The sequence below is a fragment of the Anabrus simplex genome, chromosome 4 (genome assembly GCF_040414725.1).
Source record: "Anabrus simplex isolate iqAnaSimp1 chromosome 4, ASM4041472v1, whole genome shotgun sequence".
Lineage (NCBI taxonomy): Eukaryota > Metazoa > Arthropoda > Insecta > Orthoptera > Tettigoniidae > Anabrus > Anabrus simplex.
In genome coordinates, this window is record NC_090268.1 from 325,649,089 (window position 1) to 325,671,164 (window position 22,076).

The window sequence follows — 22,076 nt, forward strand, 5'->3', positions numbered from 1 at the left end:
GAAGTCTTACCAGACACTTATATGCCCACTCCGTTACATCCCTGCTACAACCCCTAAACACCCTCATAACCATGTGCAGAGATTTGTACCTTTATTTACAACCCCATTTAAGTGAATACCCCAATAAAGATCTTTCATTATATTAACACCCAAGTACTTACAGTGATCCCCATAAGGAACGTTCACCCCATCAACTCAGTAATTAAAACTGAGAGGACTTTTCCTATTTGTGAAACTCTCAACCTGACTCTTAACCCAGTTTATCATCATACCATTGCCTGCTGTCCATCTCACATTATCGAGGTCATTTCCTAGTTGCTCACAATCTTGTAACTTATTTGTTACTCTATACAGAATAACATCATCTGCAAAAAGCCTTATCCCTGACTCCACTTCTTTACTCATATCATTTATATGCATATGAAAACATAAAGTTCCAATAATATTGCCTTGAGGAATTCCCCTCTAATTATAACAGAACCGGGCGAATTGGCCGTGCGGTTAGGGGCGCGCGGCTGTGAGCTTGCATCCGGGAGATAGAGGGTTCGAATCGCACTGTCGGAAGCCCCGAAGATGGTTTTCCGTGGTTTCCCATTTTCACACCAAGCAAATGCTGGGGCTGTACCTTAATTAAGGCCACGGCCGCTTCCTTCCTACTCCTAGGCCTTTCCTATCCCATCGTCGTCATAAGACCTATCTGTGTCGGTGCGAAGTAAAGCCACTAGAAAAAAATATAACAGGGTCAGATAAGGCTTCGCCTACTCTAATTCTCTGAGATCTATTTTCTGGAACTATAGCAACCCATTCAGTCACTATTTTGCCTAGTCCAATTGCACTTAATTTTGCCAGTAATCTCCCATAATCCACCCTATCAAATACTTTAGACAGGTCAATCGCGATACAGTCCATTTGACCTCCTAAATCCAAGATATCTGCTACATCTTGCCGGAATCCTACAAGTTGAGCTTCAGTGGAATAACCTTTCTTGCGAGGGAGTTTGCTCGACAACATCGACATCGACCTCCCAAGCCGTAACGCCATCGACAACTTTCATGAGCTTATCAACAATTAGTTCTGCGTACCAATATTCAATTACGTAATTAAACATAACTAAAATAAAACTAAATGGCAAGTTGACGTGGGTTTCTTTAAAGTTCTTGACAACATTCTCTGCAAGTCTAAAGGTTCGAGCTGCGTAACTTACAACTGTCTGGTCCGCTATAAAAGCTTTCATTACATTGCACGAAACGGCTATACACGACAACTTTAAATCGGAGAAGATGCAGAATGTTGCAGGGGCTAAAGACCAACCAGGAATTCAATTTACCAAAATACTGCATGAGGGCTCTGTTCATTACTTGAGGTACAGAAGCGTATAAGCATCCAGTTTATTCAAATACATTGAAGTGGAACGATGACGTTATGTGAAGGACAAACTAGTGGATGTGATATTTATATTATTTGGAGAGTGTCATCGCAATGAAGTACAGTAGCTTCACTTTATGCATACTAATATCCAGAACGACAAACTCAAGATCACAATAGATTTCAGAATGTGGAGAAGAGACTACGTCCTTGTAGTGCGCATGGCAAACTCGTCCACTGAAGAAACAGTATTGGGACCCGGAGGAACTGAGTATGGTAAAGAAGCTGTTGCCACAGAACCTCATACGAGTACTGGAGCAGTGGCACACACATCGGGAATACAGTACATCCTGTTAAAGTACAAAGAATTATTAACCATATTCTACACTGGATCTGTCCGAATATTTTTTTTTAGGCGTACGTATACGTGTCACATGTTTCACCACTTCCGTTCCGTAATGTATTTAATTCTGGTCAGCATTTTTTTATATAGTGGCAGGAGGGGACCGAGCGGATAGGCGTGCAAAGCTTCGGTTCATCAGATCGCCACAGCTAACCAGCGAGAGAGAGAGCAATCATGCGTTCTTTATTTTTTTATCACAATTCGTAAACATATGGCAATTTTTTTACTGCAATTAATGGAAAAACAAATAATTTTACATAGAAATCTCAACCCCGTTGATAGCCAGTCTATTGTCGACTCAGTTCGTGACTTATACAATAGAGCGGCCTGCCAAGTGGAGGAATAGCGATAAAAACATAAAAGCAATGTTATTTCCCTGACTGCAATATACTAAAAACTACCTCAGTTTTCTTATCTCTCTTCGGCGGTCAGGATCGGTCGTGCAATACAAGTATAGTGCATTCGTGCAGGGATTTCACGAGGACGTGAACAGTATGGTGGTACCAAAAAAATTGAAATTTACACGATATTGTATGATGAGAACAACATTTTGTACGTCGAGAACGCATTTGCGAAATTGTTAGTACCGATTCACTTTCTGTTTTCATTTGAAGCACGTGCGACGTCAGCCGATTTCTTTTTTAGAAGTGGAATTTTTTTTGAAAAAATATTTTTTCTATGGCAAAGAAAAGGATACATAATGAATTACAGTGCTGCGTAAATTAGACATACTGTTACAGATAAACATCAGACACAAAAGCAACAAACAACAAATCTTCAGAGTTGCAAGACTTCTTGCTTTGATAACACACGTGATCCATCACTTCAAAATGAAGAACAGAAAGGCGATTAACTTTCGTCTGTGATCTATAAATACTATACCATTACATCGTTAAGTTAAATTATTAAATGGAGAAACAAATAAAGGCATACAGAAACAAAATAGTATTTACACAAGCTCTAACATCTCAAAGTAAGAACATAAAGTCCATTGACTTTCTCTTGCGCTCCAGAACTACTATACACTGTCAGTTTTTGTCTTGCTGTCTTGAGAAACTGCCTAAAACATTGCACAGAGCATCTCTTGTTGGTCTGCGCATAATGAAAAAGCCCATTGCTAGCCATATTAGGGCAAACTTGTTGTTCCTGTTGGGTATGTCCAAAGTTAACAAGACACGATTCAGTGTCCATTGCTAAACGTCCATCATACCACCACGTTGTGTTAGTCTGTGAAGTTGTGTGTCAATAGTTGGAGTCTCACATTTTTTACACAAGGATAACTGGACCAAGTTGTGGCGAAATTTTTCTCCTCAGTTGGTATGGCATCTTGGATGGCTATGTATGCTGAACTTTTCCAGTCTGTTGGGATCTCTTGAGTTGTGAACTGCTTCCAGATATTTTTCCAGTTGCTATTGGGGAATTTTTCCATGATCTGTGGTGTGACAAGATGACGGTTTAAAAGACGACTGTAGATGATTTTCGTGGGTTGAATACACTGTTGAGTCACATGAGGATAGAAGGAATCAACAGTATGCAGTACTCGTCTAAAGCTTGAGGTCTGAGGTGATGTGTAAAAGTATATATCATTTACTGTATATCTCCGAGTCCGTTCTTTGCCATTAGATTTGATTTCAGAAGCAGAACCTGACATTTAGCGGAGACGGCGATGAGGCCTAGGCTTCCTTGGTCAACTGGTCTTCTGAGCTGATTTCTTGATATGCGATAGATGTATCCTCGCCATAGATAATAACTCATTCCAAGTTTTACTCTTTGCGCCTGTTTCTCTGAAATGGGAAGGATCTGAGCCGCGTACCATAACTTAGACAGAGCGAGTAAATTAATGTGCCATACTTTCTGTATTAGATTTTTTTTTTTTTTTGCTAGGGGCTTTACGTCGCACCGACACAGATAGGTCTTATAGCGACGATGGGGTAGGAAAGGACTAGGAGTTGGAAGGAAGCGGCCGTGGCCTTAATTAAGGTACAGCCCCAGCATTTGCCTGGTGTGAAAATGGGAAACCACGGAAAACCATCTTCAAGGCTGCCGATAGTGGGATTCGAACCTACTATCTCCCGGATGCAAGCTCACAGCCGCGCCCCTCTACGCGCACGGCCAACTCGCCCGGTCTGTATTAGATTAAGATTCCTGCTGAGATGCGTCGTCATTGTGTCCCGGACAGTGTTGATGACTGCAGGTCAATTCTTTTCGCCTGTCACCTGAAAATTATCTGTAAATTTCAAACCGAGAATTTGTATTTGTTCTTTGACAGGAATTCCAGCTATTGTTATGTGGTTTGGCCGCGGCCTTAAGTTAGGTACCATCCCGGCATTTGCCTGGAGGAGAAGTGGGAAACCACGGAAAACCACTTCCAGGATGGCTGAAGAGGGAATCGAACCACCCTCTACGCAGTTGACCTCCCGAGTCTGAGTGGACCCCGTTCCAGCCCTCGTACCACTTTTCAAATTTCGTGGCAGAGCCGGGAATCGAATCCGGGCCTCTGGGGGTGGCAACTAATCACACTAACCACTACACCACAGAGGCGGACATAGATTTAAGTTAGGCTAGGCAATATTAAGTAATAATTATTTGTAAGTTCTCTGTGTATCACAAAGAATGCTGCTGTAATTGGGATGGAAATCCTATAGCAAGCAATAAGTTAAATTAAATTATTCTACCGCCCCTACCCACAAGGGGGCCATAATTAAGGCCACAGCCGTCTCCTTCCCGCTCCCAGGCCTTTCCTATCTCATCGTCGCCATAAGACCTATCTGTGTCGGCGCAATGTAAAGCAAATTGAAAAAAAGAAAGACTTTATCTTCTCATTTCGAGTACCTTTCTGCCATTGTTCCTGTTTGCAGCAGTTAGCATTTTCGCTATTTTCCTATCTGTTACTTCTAACTAATGAGTAGCATTTCCTGAATCCACCGTGTCGGAGGATGCAGAGTGGGTCTCGGCCCACAAGTGGCCACGGCTGGTGCGTGGTAGGACAGCTCAGCAATCCGTCCGGCCAACCGGGCAGAGGAGAGATAGTCACGGCTCTACCGTGGCTCTACACCTCTCTATTCGGGAGACGAACAGGGCTGGTCCCCACCGTCAGTTGTCATGAGAATGGTTTTCCATTCTCTTGCACTAAGGCGAATGCTGAGACAGTTCCTAGTATAGACCATGGCCGCCAAACTCCTCACCTTCTCCGTTCATCTCCTTCTCCGACACACATCTCCCGGCCTGAGGGACGGCGTTACCGTCCAGGACACCCACCTTCCCCTTTTGGGGAGGAATGAGAACATTTAGTAGTAGTAGTACAGGGAGAATAATTTAAGAGTTCAGACTTCTGCTGGCATGCCGTGGGAATTCCCGAGCGAGCGCCATATGGCTTGTATCAACACTAGCGAGATAAGAAGTGTTCACTGCCAGCGCGCAGCTGTTTACCACCATCGAGCAAAGAATATTTTTGGTCGAGTGTTATTTGCACAAGAAGAAGAAACCAGTTAAAAGGTGCCTTTGAAAATTCCGTAGACAATTTCCTGGTGTGACAGTACCATCAAAACGTTACGTGCATCACCTCGTTTACAAGTGGCGTAGTACTGGTTCCGTAATCAATAAGAAAAAAGAAGCGAAGGAGAACAGCTCTCACACGGGAGAGGTTAGAAGATATACAGGCAAGTCCACATACGTCGCTTCGGAGAGTAGCTCAGGAAAGTGGTATTTCACATTCTTCAGCACGTAATGCAACAAAATGGTTACATTTACGATCTTATCGGACTCATTCAGTCCATAACATACTGCATACAGATTTCAATGCAAGAATACGATTTTGCAATTGGCTAATGAATAGTGTCCATGACGGTATTGTGGACCCGAACTTTCTTTTTATGAGCGACGAAGCCTGGTTTGATTTGAGTGGATATGTCAATTCGCAGAATAATAGAATCTGGGATACAGACAACCCGCACATTTTACAGCCAAGACCTCTGCACGATGTGAAGGTGGATGTGTGGTACGCTATCAGTGCCCGACGAATTATTGGTCCAATATTTTTTCAGGAGACGAATACTTCTGACCGTTATATTCACAATATTCTGGAACCATTTTTTTGCTGAACTGACTGAAGAAGAGAAAAGGTACGGCTATTTCCAGCAGGATAGTGCAACGGCCCATACGGCGCGTAGCTCTATGCGACGGTTACGGGAAGTGTTCGATAATGATCAGATCATCAGTAAAGGCTTATGGCCCCCTCGTTCGCCTGATTTAAGCACATGTGATTTTTATCTATGGGGAAATCTTAAAGGTAACGTTTACAGGAATAATCCTCGAACTGCAGAAGAATTAAAAATTGAAATTAGGAACATCGTGCGTTCTATCGGTGTCCATGAACTACAAAGTGTGTTTCGAAATCTCATAAGATGTGAAGCTTGTATTGCAGCTGAAGGAGATTACTTTCAGCTCGTCTGTAAATACTGGTGAGTTCAGTTTAATTTCCTAGTTGATTTATTTATTTGTTTATTTATTTATTACTGGTGAGTTCAGTTTAATTTCCTAGTTGATTTATTTATTTGTTTATTCATTTACTTATTTGTCCAGAGCATCTATGTAGCCAGTGAGTTCAGTTTCGTTTAGTTTCTATAGGCGTAATCATGCTGCTTCTTTGAGCCGACTATGGCTGCTTGTCATTAGGGGCACTGCGCTCGCTTTCTCCGCTTCCCAGCGCGTCTAATCCTTGGCACTCCACTCTGAACTTTTAAATTAATCACCCCGTAGTAGTAGTAGTAGTAGTAGTAGTAGTAGTAGTAAATCCACCCGAGTCGGCCCGGTACGGCAAAGTCGGTCTGAAAATAATTTTTTTCTGCTATTTGCTTTACGTCGCACCGACACAGATAGGTCTTATAGCGACGATGGTAGAGGAAAGGCCTAGGAATAGGAAGAAAGTGGCCGTGACCTTAAGTAAGGTACAGCCCCAGCATTTGCCTGGTGTAAAAATGGGAAACCACGGAAAACCATCTTCAGGGCTGCCGACAGTGTGATTCGAACCCACTGTCTTCCGGATGCGAGCTCACATATGCGCGCCCCTAACCGCACGTCTATAAACAGACCGATTTAATGATCAGTTTCGTCCGAGAACTAATTTCTTTCTTACCTAATTTATTTAAATACTTGACATGATCCATATGCTGCCGGCCTAACATTCAATCCTCTTAGGTTTCCGACAAAAGAGTAGTAGACTATTATGGAAATTTTGCAAACTGTGGTCTGTGAAGATTTGGAAATAAGGAGACGAACTGCTCGACTAAGCGGTAAATTACGAGAAGGTACGGGGCCCCTGGTCCTCAGAAGGCCCAAACGACCAGTGTTGCCAACTCAGCGGATTTTCCGCTAAATTTGGCGGAATTTTAAATGGAACAGCGGATAAAATTTAGCGGAAACTGTGGTAGATTACAAAACTCAAATCAGAAAATGAACAAAATGTAAATATGGAAGAACTCAATATCTTTTAAAGACTATTTGGGAAATGCAAAAATATAAATATATACATTATTTACACAAATTGACCTCACTTCTTGCAAAAATATTTTGTCGCCAGTGTTAGAAATGAAATTAGTTTTAAATTGACAAGCCTGCCATAACGTCTCGTACGGAATCAGTGTCCATTGTTGCTGTCCGTATTTGAAACGTAAGTTCCATTTTTAAACTGTTGAGAAAACATGGGAGAGCAAATTACATATACTAAAGAGGTAGCTTGAAACTCTTGCAAACAATCTTACAGCCTACTTGAAAAACGTTGCAAGCATTGTTAGAATCTGGTAGTTCAGGTGTGTTGACTGGGGAGATCGAAATGCTGGCCTCGGAAATGGATTGGTTCTAAATCCATGTCAGAACAATTAAAAGCATAGACTTGTAGAAAATTCATTCAAAATTTAGCTAATCTATCAAGTGATTTTATGGCTGATGAAGTCTCAAACAGAGACGAAACATGTTCCTAAATGAATATAGAATGTTCACGACCGCGTTGTAAACGAAACCGACTTTCAACCTATTGGGTCGTGTTACGTACATTTAGTACTTGTTGAAGAGATGTTAAGTACAGAATAAAAATGGCCACCCGGCCACTAGTGGGATCCGAACTCACAACCTCCCGATTTCGCATCGATTGCTCTACCAATTGAGCTATGGTGGCCTAGGTCATCTTTATTCTGTTGGAAAGGATCTAAGCTACAGGTTTGGCACTACTACCATCACTCTGTAGAGTGCGTTTAAGTCGCCCGTTGAGGGCCAAGTCAATGAATATTGCATTTTCACGACCGCATTGTAGTCCCTAAATGTCTTTAATATGTTTCCAATTAAACAGTTCTCCTGTAAAGCGACGAGCATTTATTGGGTGGAGCAAACCCCAACATTGTTTCTTTTTTTTTTTTTGCTAGGGGCTTTACGTCGCACCGACACAGATAGGTCTTATGGCGACGATGGGATAGGAAAGGCCTAGGAGTTGGAAGGAAGCGGCCGTGGCCTTAATTAAGGTACAGCCCCAGCATTTGCCTGGTGTGAAAATGGGAAACCACGGAAAACCATCTTCAGGGCTGCCGATAGTGGGATTCGAACCTACTATCTCCCGGATGCAAGCTCACAGCCGCGCGCCTCTACGCGCACAGCCAACTCGCCCGGTAACATTGTTTCTTAGTTTTAACTGTATCAATACGGATCCATACGATGAAGTTCGTAAATTGTATTAATGACTTGTCAAAATTGTAGTAGAGGGGTTGCATCTACAAGTACGTTTCCGAAACTATAGACTTGTTCTACATCAAAACTGTCTGTGAAATTATTTCTTTACATTTTTATACAAGTTTATGGATGCTAGAGGTATCATTTGAAAACACATTGCAATCAACAAACATATTTTAGCTTCGTAGTTAACTGGAGTGTTTTAGAGTATGATACACTTTCGTACGAGGGCCATGCTAGACTTGACAGGACCGTGTTCGGATCCAAAAGGTAGTCACATTTTCAAATATTTTTACTTAGATAACATAACAGTCACCATGACTGCCCAATATATTATCAGGTGCCTCGTGAAGCATTTTAAGAAGACACATGCGCCTTCCTTCACAATCCTTGCGATGTTTATACACGTTTCACCTACTGTCATTCATCACATGAGCACGACTCGACGTTAAAAGCAAAAAATACACTGAAGAAGTGGTCTTTAGTTAATAATAAACCGTGAATGTCTCGTGATGACCAGGAAAGGTCCTCTCAGGAAACTAGACATCAAGGAAAGGCCGGTAAGAGAATACCTACAGAATTCGGCACAACGATGAGGTATGAGCATCAGGAAGACACCGTCACGTGTAATAGAAAAAGGCGCCTGGTCTTCTATGGTCACAAATCCATATGAACCCCTGCAGACTTACCAGCAGGTACCGGACAGGCATCCAGGAACAAGCAGATCTAAGTCGAATCTAGAACAACTGAGAATACCGCATTAGTCCATACATGACGACAAGACATCCAGCGGGAGTTTCTCCAACAACACTTACTAGCAGGATGAATACAGGGACCAGCAGACTTACGTGGACGGGGGAAAGAAAGCTGGCTCACAGCCAGAAAATGAAGGAGTACTGGAAGAGAAGAAAACAGAAGGCCCAAATTACGAGAAGGTACGGGGCCCCTGGTCCTCAGAAGGCCCAAACGACCAGTGTTGCCAACTCAGCGGATTTTCCGCTAAATTGGGCGGAATTTTAAATGGAACAGCGGATACAATTTCCTTTTAGCGGACAGTGGAATTTTTTAGACGGATTTTCAGACTTCTGTTAACGGTTCTCAGCGGTAACATTATCATATTTTATCGTGAGGTAAGGAGAAACAATAATATAGAACTTACTATAACATTTGCTATACCTGCTGAATTAGAACTTACCATCATTGTTTGTTGCTACAATCGTCACTGAAATCATGGTGAGCTGGGTGTGTTGTGGTTGATACCGTGTTTCTATGCCGGAAGGAAGGGTGCAGCAAAGTAACACGAGATGGCTGTCTATTCAAGTCGCAAGAAATCGTGTCCTTTCCAAATGGCTTGAGTTAATGACCCATTTTCAAGTAACAAAGTCAAATGAAGAGTGTTTCACTGCCAAAAAGTGATATCATTAACAAGCTTTATGTTGTTTTTCTGAAACCCTCTTTGTCAAAATGTTGGAAAATCAATAAATCATTCCAGTCGAACTCTGAAGACCATATCGCCAGAAGAATTGTTCCGAGATACTACGGTGATATTTTGACAGTAGATATTAGTAACTATAAATTTCCTTAAATATATCTTGGCTATGAAAACAATGAAATCTGTGATGAAAGTGAAAAATCTTTCGAAATAGATCTGAAAATGTAAAATGTTCTTTCTAGTGAGCTGCAAAGTCGATGGGAAGTTCCTTTGGCTGCTCTGAAAGAGTGCTCAAGAGTTAGGATATTGGTCTAATGCCGTTATATAAAGAGCTCTCAGCCAATGAAGTTAGGTAAAAAAAATATTGTATGTTTACCGCTATTGTTTACCATTTCAGCGTCCGACTCGTTGGCTGAATGGTCAGCGTACTGGCCTTCGGTACAGAGGATCCCGGGTTCGATTCCCGGCCGGGTCGGGGATTTTAACCTTAATTGGTTAATTCCAATGGCCCGGGGGCTGGGTGTTTGTGCTGTGTCCAACATCCCTGCAACTCACACACCACACATAATACTATCCTCTAACACGCAGTTACCTACACATGGCAGATGCCGCCCACCCTCATCGGAGGGTCTGCTTTACAAGGGCTGCACTCAGCTAAAAATAGCCACACGAAATTAAATTACCATTTCAGCAGGACTGAAACGAGTGAACAAGTGATGTATTATGATTTAATTCGAAATTTAGCGGAATTTAGCGGGTTTTAAACTAAAATTTAGCGGATAAAATATTTCTCGACAAAGAAGAAGAAAAATGAATATGTTATTAAGGTCTTGGTGGTGATTACTGACTAGGCAACCATCCTCTATTAACACCAATAAGAGGGGAAACGGAAGAGGTCCGACACTTCGAAGAATGAAGGTATCGACAAGAGAAAGACAACGGTCACGAAAGGCATGAAAATGAAAGACTCTGTAGGTCGCGAATGCTCTAATACTGTTGAGGTCGGATATGAACAAGAGTTGACCAAGGTAGTTCAGATAGGACAGATGAGTCTGTCACAAGTAAGTGGAAGCCATGCTAGGACTCAGCTGAGGCCCCGTGGTCGCCAACCCACGCTCCTAAGTTAAGAGCCTCTGGGGCACTTCTAAGTCGCCTCCTCCTACAGGTGGTTATTATCCTACCACCCCCATCCACAGGAGATGAACATGTTATTACGCTAAAAAATAAGAATTTACTGTACATAAATGACATTAAGAGATATGCATTTTTTTGTTTGATTACAGGATGATGGCTCCCGTACATTTGATTGTAAGCATCAATGTAGGGGAATGGGTTAATCACCCGACACTCGCACTGCTGTACAAAGTACAACAGTAGCTTGTTCCATGGAATAAAAATAAAATTAGGGCACTGATATCGCCACTCATCACAGCAGTACGTATAATAACTCATATGTACCGGGGACGATATGTTCCTGGAATTCTATCCCGGCTGAAATTATAGACATGAGTAACCTAAAGCTATTCAGAAGAAAGTGTTGAAAGTTGTATCTATATTGAGGTTAATGACACGAAAAAGCACGCTCAAAAGTTAGATTACCAAATAAATATCAATATTATGTAAATGTAAGGTTAGTAACATTATAACTTAAATTTTTCACGGTTTAGTTTCTAATCATAGGAGAGAGAAAATCCACAAGAGATAGCTGCCCTAGAACAAGGGCTACCGTACGGTAACAGCATCAAATAAATAGTAATTTTCAAACTAATTATCTTAGGATAAAAAAGATTACAAATTTGTTTAAAATTTTGAAATTCCCCTGTTGTACAGCTATCGCGATCAGGAAGACTACTTTTCTTTATATATGCCGTATAAATGATGACTTACCACTGACAATGAATTACGTAAAACATCTAAATAAATATCTGAACATTCATTTAATCATATTTAAATTGGATTTTACGATAAGGTAAATTTCAGTTAAATTACATTTTACGTTAACTCTAAATTATATTAAATTTACTTTTAATTTTATGTAGTTATAATGTTCAATACATTACGTCTATCTTCTCCTTCTTAATCTGGTTGTCCACAGATATTAGGCCACAATCGAGAAATTACCAGCGTTTCGCCACAGTGTAGCAGCGGACACATCAGTTGGGTTGCTACACCTCCCCAAACCGGGCGAGCTGGCCGTGCGGATAGCGGCGCGCAGCTGTGAGCTTGCATCCGGAAGATAGAGGGTTCGAGCCCCACTGTCGGCAGCGTTGCTTACATTATTATACAAGTCTGGGAAGTACAAGGAATCGCGGGTCGGGTGAAACTGGTTCCCGCTCAGGCTCGTGAAACGCATCGTTTTGCAGCTAGGTGCGCTCTTCTTAGTCATAAAATTGCGCAGGTGAAGTACTCATTCAAACATTCACGAGCGTGTCAAAACGAATTTCTGTACTTTATGAGCTTTCTTGTGCTAGTGCGGGTGATCTGAAATTAATGACCGTATTTACGCAACATTCACCTCTATGGTGTAGTGGTTAGTGTGATTAGCTGCCACCCCAGGAGTCCCGGGTTCGATTCCCGGCACTGTCACGAAATTTGAAAAGTGGTATGAGGACTGTAACGGGGTCCACTCAGCCTCGGGAGGTCAACTGAGCAGAGGTGATTTCGATCCCCACCTCAGCCATCCTGGTAGTGGTTTTCCGTGGTTTTCCACTTCTCCTCTAGGCAAATGCCGGGATGGTACCTAACTTAAGGCCACGGCCGCTTCCTTCCCTCCTTCTTGTCTATCCCTTCCAATCTTCCCATCCCCCCCCCACACAAGGCCCCTGTTCAGCATAGCAGGTGAGGCCGCCTGGGCGAGGTACTGGTCCTCCCCCGAGTTGTATCCCTTGACCCAGAGTCTGAAGCTCCAGGTCACTGCCCTTGAGGCGGTAGAGGTGGGATCCCTCACTGAGTCCGAGGAAAAAACCGACCCTGGAGGGTAAAACAGATAAAGAAGAAGAAGATTTACGCAATGCGAACATCGGATAATTCTTAAGAAACATGGTGTACTATAGTATTCCTTACCGTAAATCAAAGATCTCAAAAAGATGTGGTATTACATTTCACAGATTTCCGAACGACGGAGAACTTAAAAAGCTAAATAGTGTTTGGCAATTTCTCGCCAAGGAAATAGACAGGGATCTCTGCGGAAATCTAGTGTGCATTCCACTGTTTGAAGTAAGCATTTTAAGGACTCAGATTAATGTTAATACAGCACTATAAATCCTACTTTCGAATGTCATTCAATCTGTGTTTCACGTTTTCCCCGGATACAAACACAATCACATACAGGAAGACCGCATAAGAGGAAGGCTACACAAGTGGGAAATGAAGCTAAACTCTACAACAAAATTCAACCTCATGTATAACCAACCACATCTACAGCCAGTGAAGAGGACCGTCCACCTGTAATTATCAGCGAACCATTATATAAAACCACGACTTATTAAAGTAAGATTGAAACTAAAGTAAGATTGAAACTGGAAATAATAGTTAGAAAATGTAGGAAACAAATAGCACTTAAAGTGAAGCAGACAATATTATCACCACTTTAAAAGAAAGGATGCATCAACTCAAAAATGAAAAATCAACATGGACGTGAGAATCAACTAAATATAATTACAGAACTAGCTGAACAAGGTGATTTTAAAGAAAATCATTTGATTGGGCAGATTCAAGCTTTTTGTAAAGAGAATTCAGAGAGAATACTATAAAGATCTGCATATTACTGTCCAACAGGTCATCCACAGGCTATAGGTTCCTATGATATCTTATATTTTGCACCTACTACACCAAAATTCTTTTAAAACCCACATTGACCATTCGAGAGGAGATATGGAAGTTACTTCTTTGGTACGAGCTCGTCTGATTGCAGAAAATAAATTTTTATAGCACGATCATGAAAAGGTAACTTCTCTCATCATAGATGAGATGGCAATTAAATCAGGAATTTTGACAAGCTTCTTGGAATAACTGATGAACAGCAGATGGAGATCCTTTCGGTATTGAAGACAAGCTTTCTAATAAATTGCTGTGCATTCTGTTCAAAGGTCTTTCCACACATTACAGGATTCCTGTGTCATTATTTTTACACACAACAAACTTTTGAACAGATTTTTAAAGCTAAATTAGGCTGGGCAGTGATATGAGATTCAAATGGTGACTCTGATTCTGAGACCAATTACAAAGACTATTTTTTAAGTATTAGATTTTACTTGTATATAAACTGACTATAAATTCTCAAAAACACTTTAAAACACCTTTGCAAATATGTATAAATTCGTATTGACTGGGGGTCCATACTACGACGACTCATAACCTCAAGATAATGATGTAAACAAGTTTCCAACAAGACATGTTAACATCATATTGACGGATTATTTGCACTAAACAAAAATGGACCATAAGAACCATTCAGAATACGTGGTTTCCCCGTAAATATCATAATTACCTATACATTAGCAAATTTTCACGAGCACTTGTCACCAAGGGCGCCCATGCCCGCGGGCAAGGTGGGGGGGGGGGGGCGGACGTGCACCCCCCCCAGCTCTCAGGGAAAGGAAAAATCTAATGTAGTCAGGTGTTTTTCTTTCAAGAAAATGATTTAAAAGTCGGTATTACGTAGAAGTGGTAGGAGATACCGTGGGTGGCATTCTACCGTGGAATACAATTCGCCATTCATCTTCCAAAATATTAAGAATACTACATACCCCCAGGTCTAGCCCCCTCCCCCCTTCCCGTCCAATAAACTATCCTATGGGCGCCCATGCTTGTCACAAGATCCATGCTGAACATAAGAAGACATTCAAAATTTGTGTCTTAGAAAGGCGATCCTAGCGGGAGAACTAAACACTAAATTCAGTGACCCCACTTCTAATTGCTCATTTCCCAGCCTTGCATAATAACGTAAGCAACGGTCGGCAGCCTGAAGATGGTTTTCCGTGGTTTCCCATTTTCACATCAGGACTGTACCTTAATTAAGGCCACGGCCGCTTCCTTCCAACTCTTAGCCCTTTCCTATCCCATCGTTGCTATTAGACCTATCTGTGTCGGTACGACATATAACCAATTGTAAAAAAAAAGACACCTTTCCAAGACGCTGGCGGCTAGTGTTCCGAAACCACTGCTACATTGGGGCGAAACGCTTGTAATTTTACGATTGAAAAGGCTTAAGAGATTAAATGTTTTTAAAACACTTCCTGTGCCTAAATCATGCTCCCGAGGCATTTCCTATTCTATTTAGAAACCATTCTTCTCTGTAAGTAGGTAAACTTTAATGTTACATGCCATATTTTTTGTGGTTAATTACAGTATTACAAATGATGACTCAAGCTGCAATACAAACTACCTGTACCATATTTATTGGCTTGCGTTGTAATTAATGGTGCAAAATTTGAAAAAAAAACCGGTTAATACAATGGAAAATGAACAACTAATAGGTTAGGCGAAAGATACCCAACAAGCGCGAGTGGTGGATGGTTAGTAATAGAGATGTGTCGTTCCTGACTGAACTGCTCCTCGGGATGCGTAAGTCTTCAAGGAAGGACTAGCTATGGAGTTGTAGTTCTTTAAGTCCCAACCGACCAATGAGACACTTGCATGTGATGTGAGCGGGACATGGTGGAACTAAGAGTAGGAGTAAGACTAATCAGAACAGAAGGTTGGGCAGTGATCAGCGAAAGGGAAGTTTACTTGTGTTGATTGATTGTATTATGTGATGCCAGTTGCGAAACCATAAAACTTGGCGTACATTTATGTAGCTCCTAAATATCGACATGATCTTTTACATTTTCGTGTCAGGAGACTAGCTATGTAGCTGTAGTTCTGTTAGTCCCAACCGACCGATGAGAGGCTTGTATGCGAATTGAGCGGGACGTGATGGGACTAGGAGTAGGAGTTGGAGTAAGACTAACCAGAAGGTTGGTCCGAAACCCTTCTACAGGAGTGCGCTGAGGAAACTTTCTAGTGAAATGAAAATTTACTAGTGTCGGTAGATGGATTGCAATACGAAACATCAATAGGGAAACAATAAAACTTGGCCTAAATTTATCGACACAATTTTTTACATTTTTGTGTTCGTGATGTAAAGTACTCAAAGCTAAAGTAGGCCTAATTCAAACGCACGTAATGTGATATTTAGAGAGTTTGAAATCATAGCTCAAGTTTCTTAATCAAAATATTAATAATATGGAATCAATGAACTCATAGTTTATCGCCGACCGGTGTAGCATGACGGTAAGCACTGCTTGCTTGTAACCCGGACTCGAGAAGCGCTGTGGGTTTGAATCTCTCCATCGGCTGTTCTCTAACGGTTTTCTGTAGTTTTCCCCTTTCCCTCGAGGAGCATGCTAGAATAGTACCTTCTTCAAAAACCATGGCTGATTCCTTCCAAATCCTTTTTCAAACCCCCACTTGCAAGTGAAATTAATACCACGGTTCGTGATCTTATTTTGTGACTGATGGCCAAATTTCAGAGGTATTGTAACATTGTTTCTGTAGATATTTAAAGGAAATACACTGAAAATCCAACTATTAATAATTTTGTTGTCAGTAACCTAATTGCTATGCCCTTTAAAACAATCATGATCGCTAATTTTTAAAGGTATATTCGGCTGCTGTGGTGCGAAGCACGTGCTGGTCACGGACCATGTTTTGGCAGCCCAGCCGCCTGGGACTCTAGCGGGCGAAGTTACTGAGGGAGAAGAGTAGGAACTAAAAGAACTGCTCCCAAAGAACTGTTCATTTCAGGGACTGAGCAGTTCTGACACCAGTCCTTCTGGGTAACTACTCTTACTCTAGTTAGTAAAGAACACCGCCGTCTCGATCCTCTTATACTGCCTGCTCTATGCCACTAGTTTAACACAGGAAGGCGCGACTACCAATATTTCTCCAAGTCGCCGTAAGAGTGCAGCAGTAGACGCACAATCTTCGCTGTCAGTGGGGGTGTAGCACTGTGTTAATGGAGCATGAATGTGTGTGAAAACCTGAGTTATTTCGTACAATGAGTAAACGTGTCTGGTCACTTCCGTTCGTACAAGATACATTTTGTATAGAACTGTGAAATAAATTAATCATGTTATGCTTATAGATATTTCAAAATTGATTTTAAGTTGTTGGTACTTGTTTCTTTCCGTTCGTGCAAGGTATATTTATCGTAGAACTGAAACTTCAGATCTTTCCCCGAAATATTCAGCTGTTGTGTACCATTTTGCCAATCTCGGCAAGGTGGTTCACAGCCAGATACGACTCCATGAAATACCGTCTAGAAGGGAATTAAGAGAAAAGCTGCTGTCGGCTTTATCTAGGCAAGGACCTAATAAAGGAAGTAGGCCTAATTGGATATCCTCAGATTACTTTCGCATCTGTGCCTTTACACCTTATTTCAGAATGTGATGGAGCCTCCGCGGCTCAGGCGGCAGCGCGCCGCCTCTCACCGCTGGGTTCTGTACTTCAAATCCCGGTCACTCCATGTGAGATTTGTGCTGGACAAAGCGGAGGCGGGACAGGTTTTTCTTCGGATACTCCGGTTTTCCATGTCATATTTCATTCCAGCAACACTCTCGAATATCATTTCATTTCATCTGTCATTCATTAATCATTGCCCCGGAGGAGTGCGACAGGCTTCGGCAGCCGGCACAATTCCTATCCTCGCTGCTAGATGGGGGCCTCATTTATTTCATTCCTGATCCGGTCGAATGACTGGAAACAGGCTGCAGAATTTTTCCAGAAGGATATTAAAGCCGTGGAGGGTAGTGGATTCCTTGTGATAAGAACTGTGATGGACAATCACAAAACAAACGTCTTCATGTTTAGACATTTTGGACAACCTCAGATATCCAGACAATAATATTCCAATCAAACTATAAACAGGAAATCATATCCTAATTTGCGGGTACTAGGTTCATGTTGTTGAAGGGAGGATGGAGTGTGACATTTGCGTCAGCAACATCTCACTGCCTAGAGCTTCGACACCGCTAAATGGAACTGAATATGCATCAGGACAGAGCAGGAGTTCGATACCTAAAACCTTGTTTTGTTGCTCTGGTGAAGCATCTGCAGGAGTTCGTTTAAGCTGCTGTGCCCTATTGTCGAAGTCTTTCAAACGTACGAGCGTAATGCGAGGAGTTGCGACGTCTTCCCTTTCAGAATACCGGGCGAGTTGGCTGTGCGGTTAGGAGCGCGCAGCTGTGAGCTTGCATCCGGGAGATAGTAGGTTCGAACCGCACTGTCGGCAGCCCTGAAGATGGTTTTCCGCGGTTTCTCATTTTCACATCTTAATTAAGGCCACGGCCGCTTCCTTCCCATTCCTAGGCCTTTTCCATCCCATCGTCGCCATAAGACCTATCTGTGTCGGTGCGACGTAAAACAAATAGCAAAAAAAAAAAAAAAAAAAAAAAAAACTTTCAGAAAGTGTTTTGTTACAGTTTGAGGTCAAAGAAGATCAGCAAACTGTCAGTGATATTATCCTAACCAACTTCGTAAGATCTCTATTATTTGATATTGCGTTAGCAAGAACACAAAAAGTACGGTGCCACTCCAAGCCTTCCTCCAGGAAAATCTTTAAATTGTGCATTAAGAGGCCAACCGCGACTTCATACAGGTAATATTGCCGATATTTAATATTACTGATGTAATTTACGAGTTTCGGTGAACATATGACCATACTGCATAGTGTTTTGTAGGCTGTCGTCGTTAGAAGAAGTTTAGAACATTGTGCGTCTATGTCTGCCATCTAGCGGAGAAAATTGTCGCAGCGTAGTCGCAAAAGAGGCTCGCATAGAACAGGCAGTATAGGAGGATCGAGACGGCGGTGGTAAAGAATAAAACAACACATTTTGCACGATATTGTTTACCTGTATGTTCACTATTGCTCTCAACAATACGAGCACTATATCAAGAACTTCTCCGCAGTTACGAGCATTCACCGCAAGAGCACATCTATGGTTTTAAGTATAGGAAATGAAAATCGTATTCGTAAACCAATTATGCTGACAAAATCCGTACAGTATGATGAAAGGAATCAACCTGTTGGAAAGTTCTTTATATCAAGCGAGGCTGCAGTGTACCTGGATGATGTAAGTCTTTCTTACTAAATGCCTGCAGAAGTAGATACAGATTGCAAATTCTTTTTTTAAAACAGGAGAAGTATATATCACGCCAAACGATGACGCAGACTATCCTAGATAACAGATATTTCTATCAGTACGAAAAATGAAAAACTTTACAAATGCATTGAACTCAGGTCCTTAGTCGCCTTGTGTATGAATAGAGCTTAACGTAATTAACATAAACAAATATGCAACGAAATAAAGAGCATATAAACGACAAGAGAAAATCGCCATATATCGAAGGTACATATGAAGTTAACATAATTATATATTACGTATCCGAAGTGACCATAAACCGATAGTTCCATTCGCTTCCATGTCGCTGTGACTTGAGTACGACTGAATTCAGTCGACTTGTTTTGTGCTCACTGGACAGTGAAACGTGGAGAGATGCGTGACGGGAATGCGACTGAATTCAGTCGACTTATTTTTTTTAAGTAGTCGACTATTACGATAGTTTAAACTATCGACTAGTTCGATAGTTATCAGTCGATAGTGCCCTTCTCTAAACAAATGCATTGAACTCAGGTTAGTAGTGGAAACGAAGGTTGATTTCCTGCAGTAATTATGTAAGTTTACTACAGAAAAACGGCAGTACACTAAAATATTTGGAGAATACGCGTGTTCATAGTAGCCTATGCATCAATATTTCATAGCTAGAAGTGTTTTTACATTATTAACATAATCAAATATTTCTTAATTTGCCAGGGATTTTTCACTTGATATGTGTAAAAGCAATTATTATGTTCCATTTGTGACAAATTTTATAGTGATATTTGGGTGATACCAATGCGCACTATACCCGAGTAGTTCCTTCTGTACACTACTTACAATTACTACTCGTAATTCTCGTATAATACTTTATATTTTAATCATATTTTTACTGTCTTACCACAATTCCCTTGCATGTTCTTTTTACAGTAACGTGGAGTCGAAATATCGATGACAACATACGATGAGGAAGAAATCCTTCGTCCTGCTGTGGACGTTAGCTGTGCTGTCACTTCTTCTCATCAGTATACTTCTAAGTTTGGAAGGTAACTTAGTTTATTCACTACTCTGTACTTCTAACACACATTATAACCTTGTTTTAGAAACCACAAAGAGGTGGGGGAAAAAAAACGATGAGCATCTTAGTACTTTCATTATCTGCGTTGGCGCTGACATCTGAGAACCATCGCCATCTCGATCTTCGTACTGCCTGCTCTATGCGAAGCCTTTTACGAATAAGATGAAACAAAAATTCTCCGCTAGAGGCAGGCATAGACGCACAATGTTCTTAAGGCATTCAAAACAGTATGCAGTATAGCCGTATGTTCATTGAAGCTCGTTAATTACATCATTAATATTAAATATCGGTAATAGTACCTGTATAAATTGGTAGTTGGTCTCTTCATCTCGCAATTTAAAGATCTTCCTGGACAAAAGCTGGGAGTGTTAGCGGCTTCTTGTGTTCTATCCAACGTATCGGTGGAAAACGGTAAATAAAAATGTAAACAGACTCTGGGACGGGTTTAAAGAAATTGTTGAGGAATGCGAAAACAGGTTTGCACCTTTAAGGGTAGTAAGAAATGGTAAAGACCCATCTTATTATAACAGAGAAATAAAGAGACTAAGAAGGAGGTGCAGACTGAAAAGAAATAGAGTTAGAAATGGCTGTGGAAGTAAGGAGAAATTGAAGGAACTTACTAGAAAATTGAATCTAGCAAAGAAGGCAGCTAAGGATAATATGATGGCAAGCATAATTGGCAGTCATACAAATTTTAGTGAAAAATGGAAGGGTATGTATAGGTATTTTAAGGCAGAAACAGGTTCCAAGAAGGACATTCCAGGAATAATTAATGAACAAGGGGAGTGTGTATGTGAGGATCTTCAAAAGGCAGAAGTATTCAGTCAGCAGTATGTAAAGATTGTTGGTTACAAGGATAATGTCGAGATAGAGGAGCAGACTAAGGCCAAATAAGTATTAAAATTTACGTGTGATAACAATGACATTTACAATAAGATACAAAAGTTGAAAACTAGAAAAGCGGCTGGAATTGATCAGATTTCTGGGGATATACTAACGACAATGGGTCGGGATATAGTACCATATCTGAAGTACTTATCTGATTATTGTTTGGTCGGAGGAGCTATACCAGATGAATGGAGAGTTGCTATAGTAAGCCCTGTGTATAAAGGAAAGGGTGATAGACATAACGCTGAAAATTACAGACCAGTAAGTTTGACGTGCATTGTATGTAAGCTTTGGGAAAGCATTCTTTCTGATTATATTAGACATGTAATCACATAAATGGGATTGTAAATAAAGGGTAGGCTACAGATCTCTGCACATGGTTATGAGGGTGTTTAGGGGTTGTAGTAAGGATGTAAAGGAGAGGGCATATAAGTCTCTGGTAAGACCCCAACTAGAGTATGGTTCCTGTGTATGGGACCACCACCAGGATTACCTGATTCAAGAACTGGAAAAAATCCAAAGAAAAGCAGCTCGATTTGTTCTGGGTGATTTCCGACAAAAGAGTAGCATTACAAAAATGTTGCAATGTTTGGGTTGGGAAGAATTGAGAGAAAGAAGAAGAGCTGCTCGACTAAGTGGTATGTTCCGAGCTGTCAGCGGAGAGATGGCGTGGAATGACATTAGTAGACGAATAAGTTTGAGTGGACTTTATAAAAGTAGGAAAGATCACAATATGAAGATAAAGTTGGAATTCAAGAGGGCAAACTGGGGCAAATATTCATTTATTGGAAGGGGAGTTAGGGATTTGAATATCTTACCAAGGGAGACGTTCAATAAATTTCCAGTTTCTTTGAAATCATTTAGGAAAAGGCTAGGAAAACAACAGATAGGAAATCTGCCACCTGGGCGACTGCCCTAAATGCAGATCAGTATTGATTGATTGATTGATTGATTGATTCTAATATCAAAATAGAGGTTTTACGAGCTTGGTTAGAATAATATCGCTAACAGTTTGCTGATGTTCTTTGACGTCACACTGTAACAGAACACATTCTG

At 41.2% G+C, this 22,076-nt stretch overlaps 1 protein-coding gene across 11 annotated transcripts in view; it reads left to right on the forward strand.

The window, feature by feature from the left end:
• Positions 1 to 22,076, forward strand: part of LOC136871947 (uncharacterized) — a 561,695-nt gene that overhangs the window by 390,235 nt on the left and 149,384 nt on the right. For 8 of the 11 annotated variants that reach the window (XR_011018048.1, XM_068227265.1, XM_068227270.1 and 5 more), the window contains one exon: positions 19,985 to 20,100. Coding sequence is in view for 9 of the 11 variants with exons in the window: in XM_068227270.1 (XP_068083371.1) it covers positions 20,006 to 20,100 (95 nt within the window). In the remaining 2 variants the exon portion in view is untranslated. Of the gene's footprint in view, positions 1 to 16,663; positions 16,736 to 19,984; positions 20,101 to 22,076 lie in introns of those variants that run through there. The other 3 variants (XM_068227264.1, XM_068227269.1, XR_011018049.1) reach the window with 2 other exon arrangements.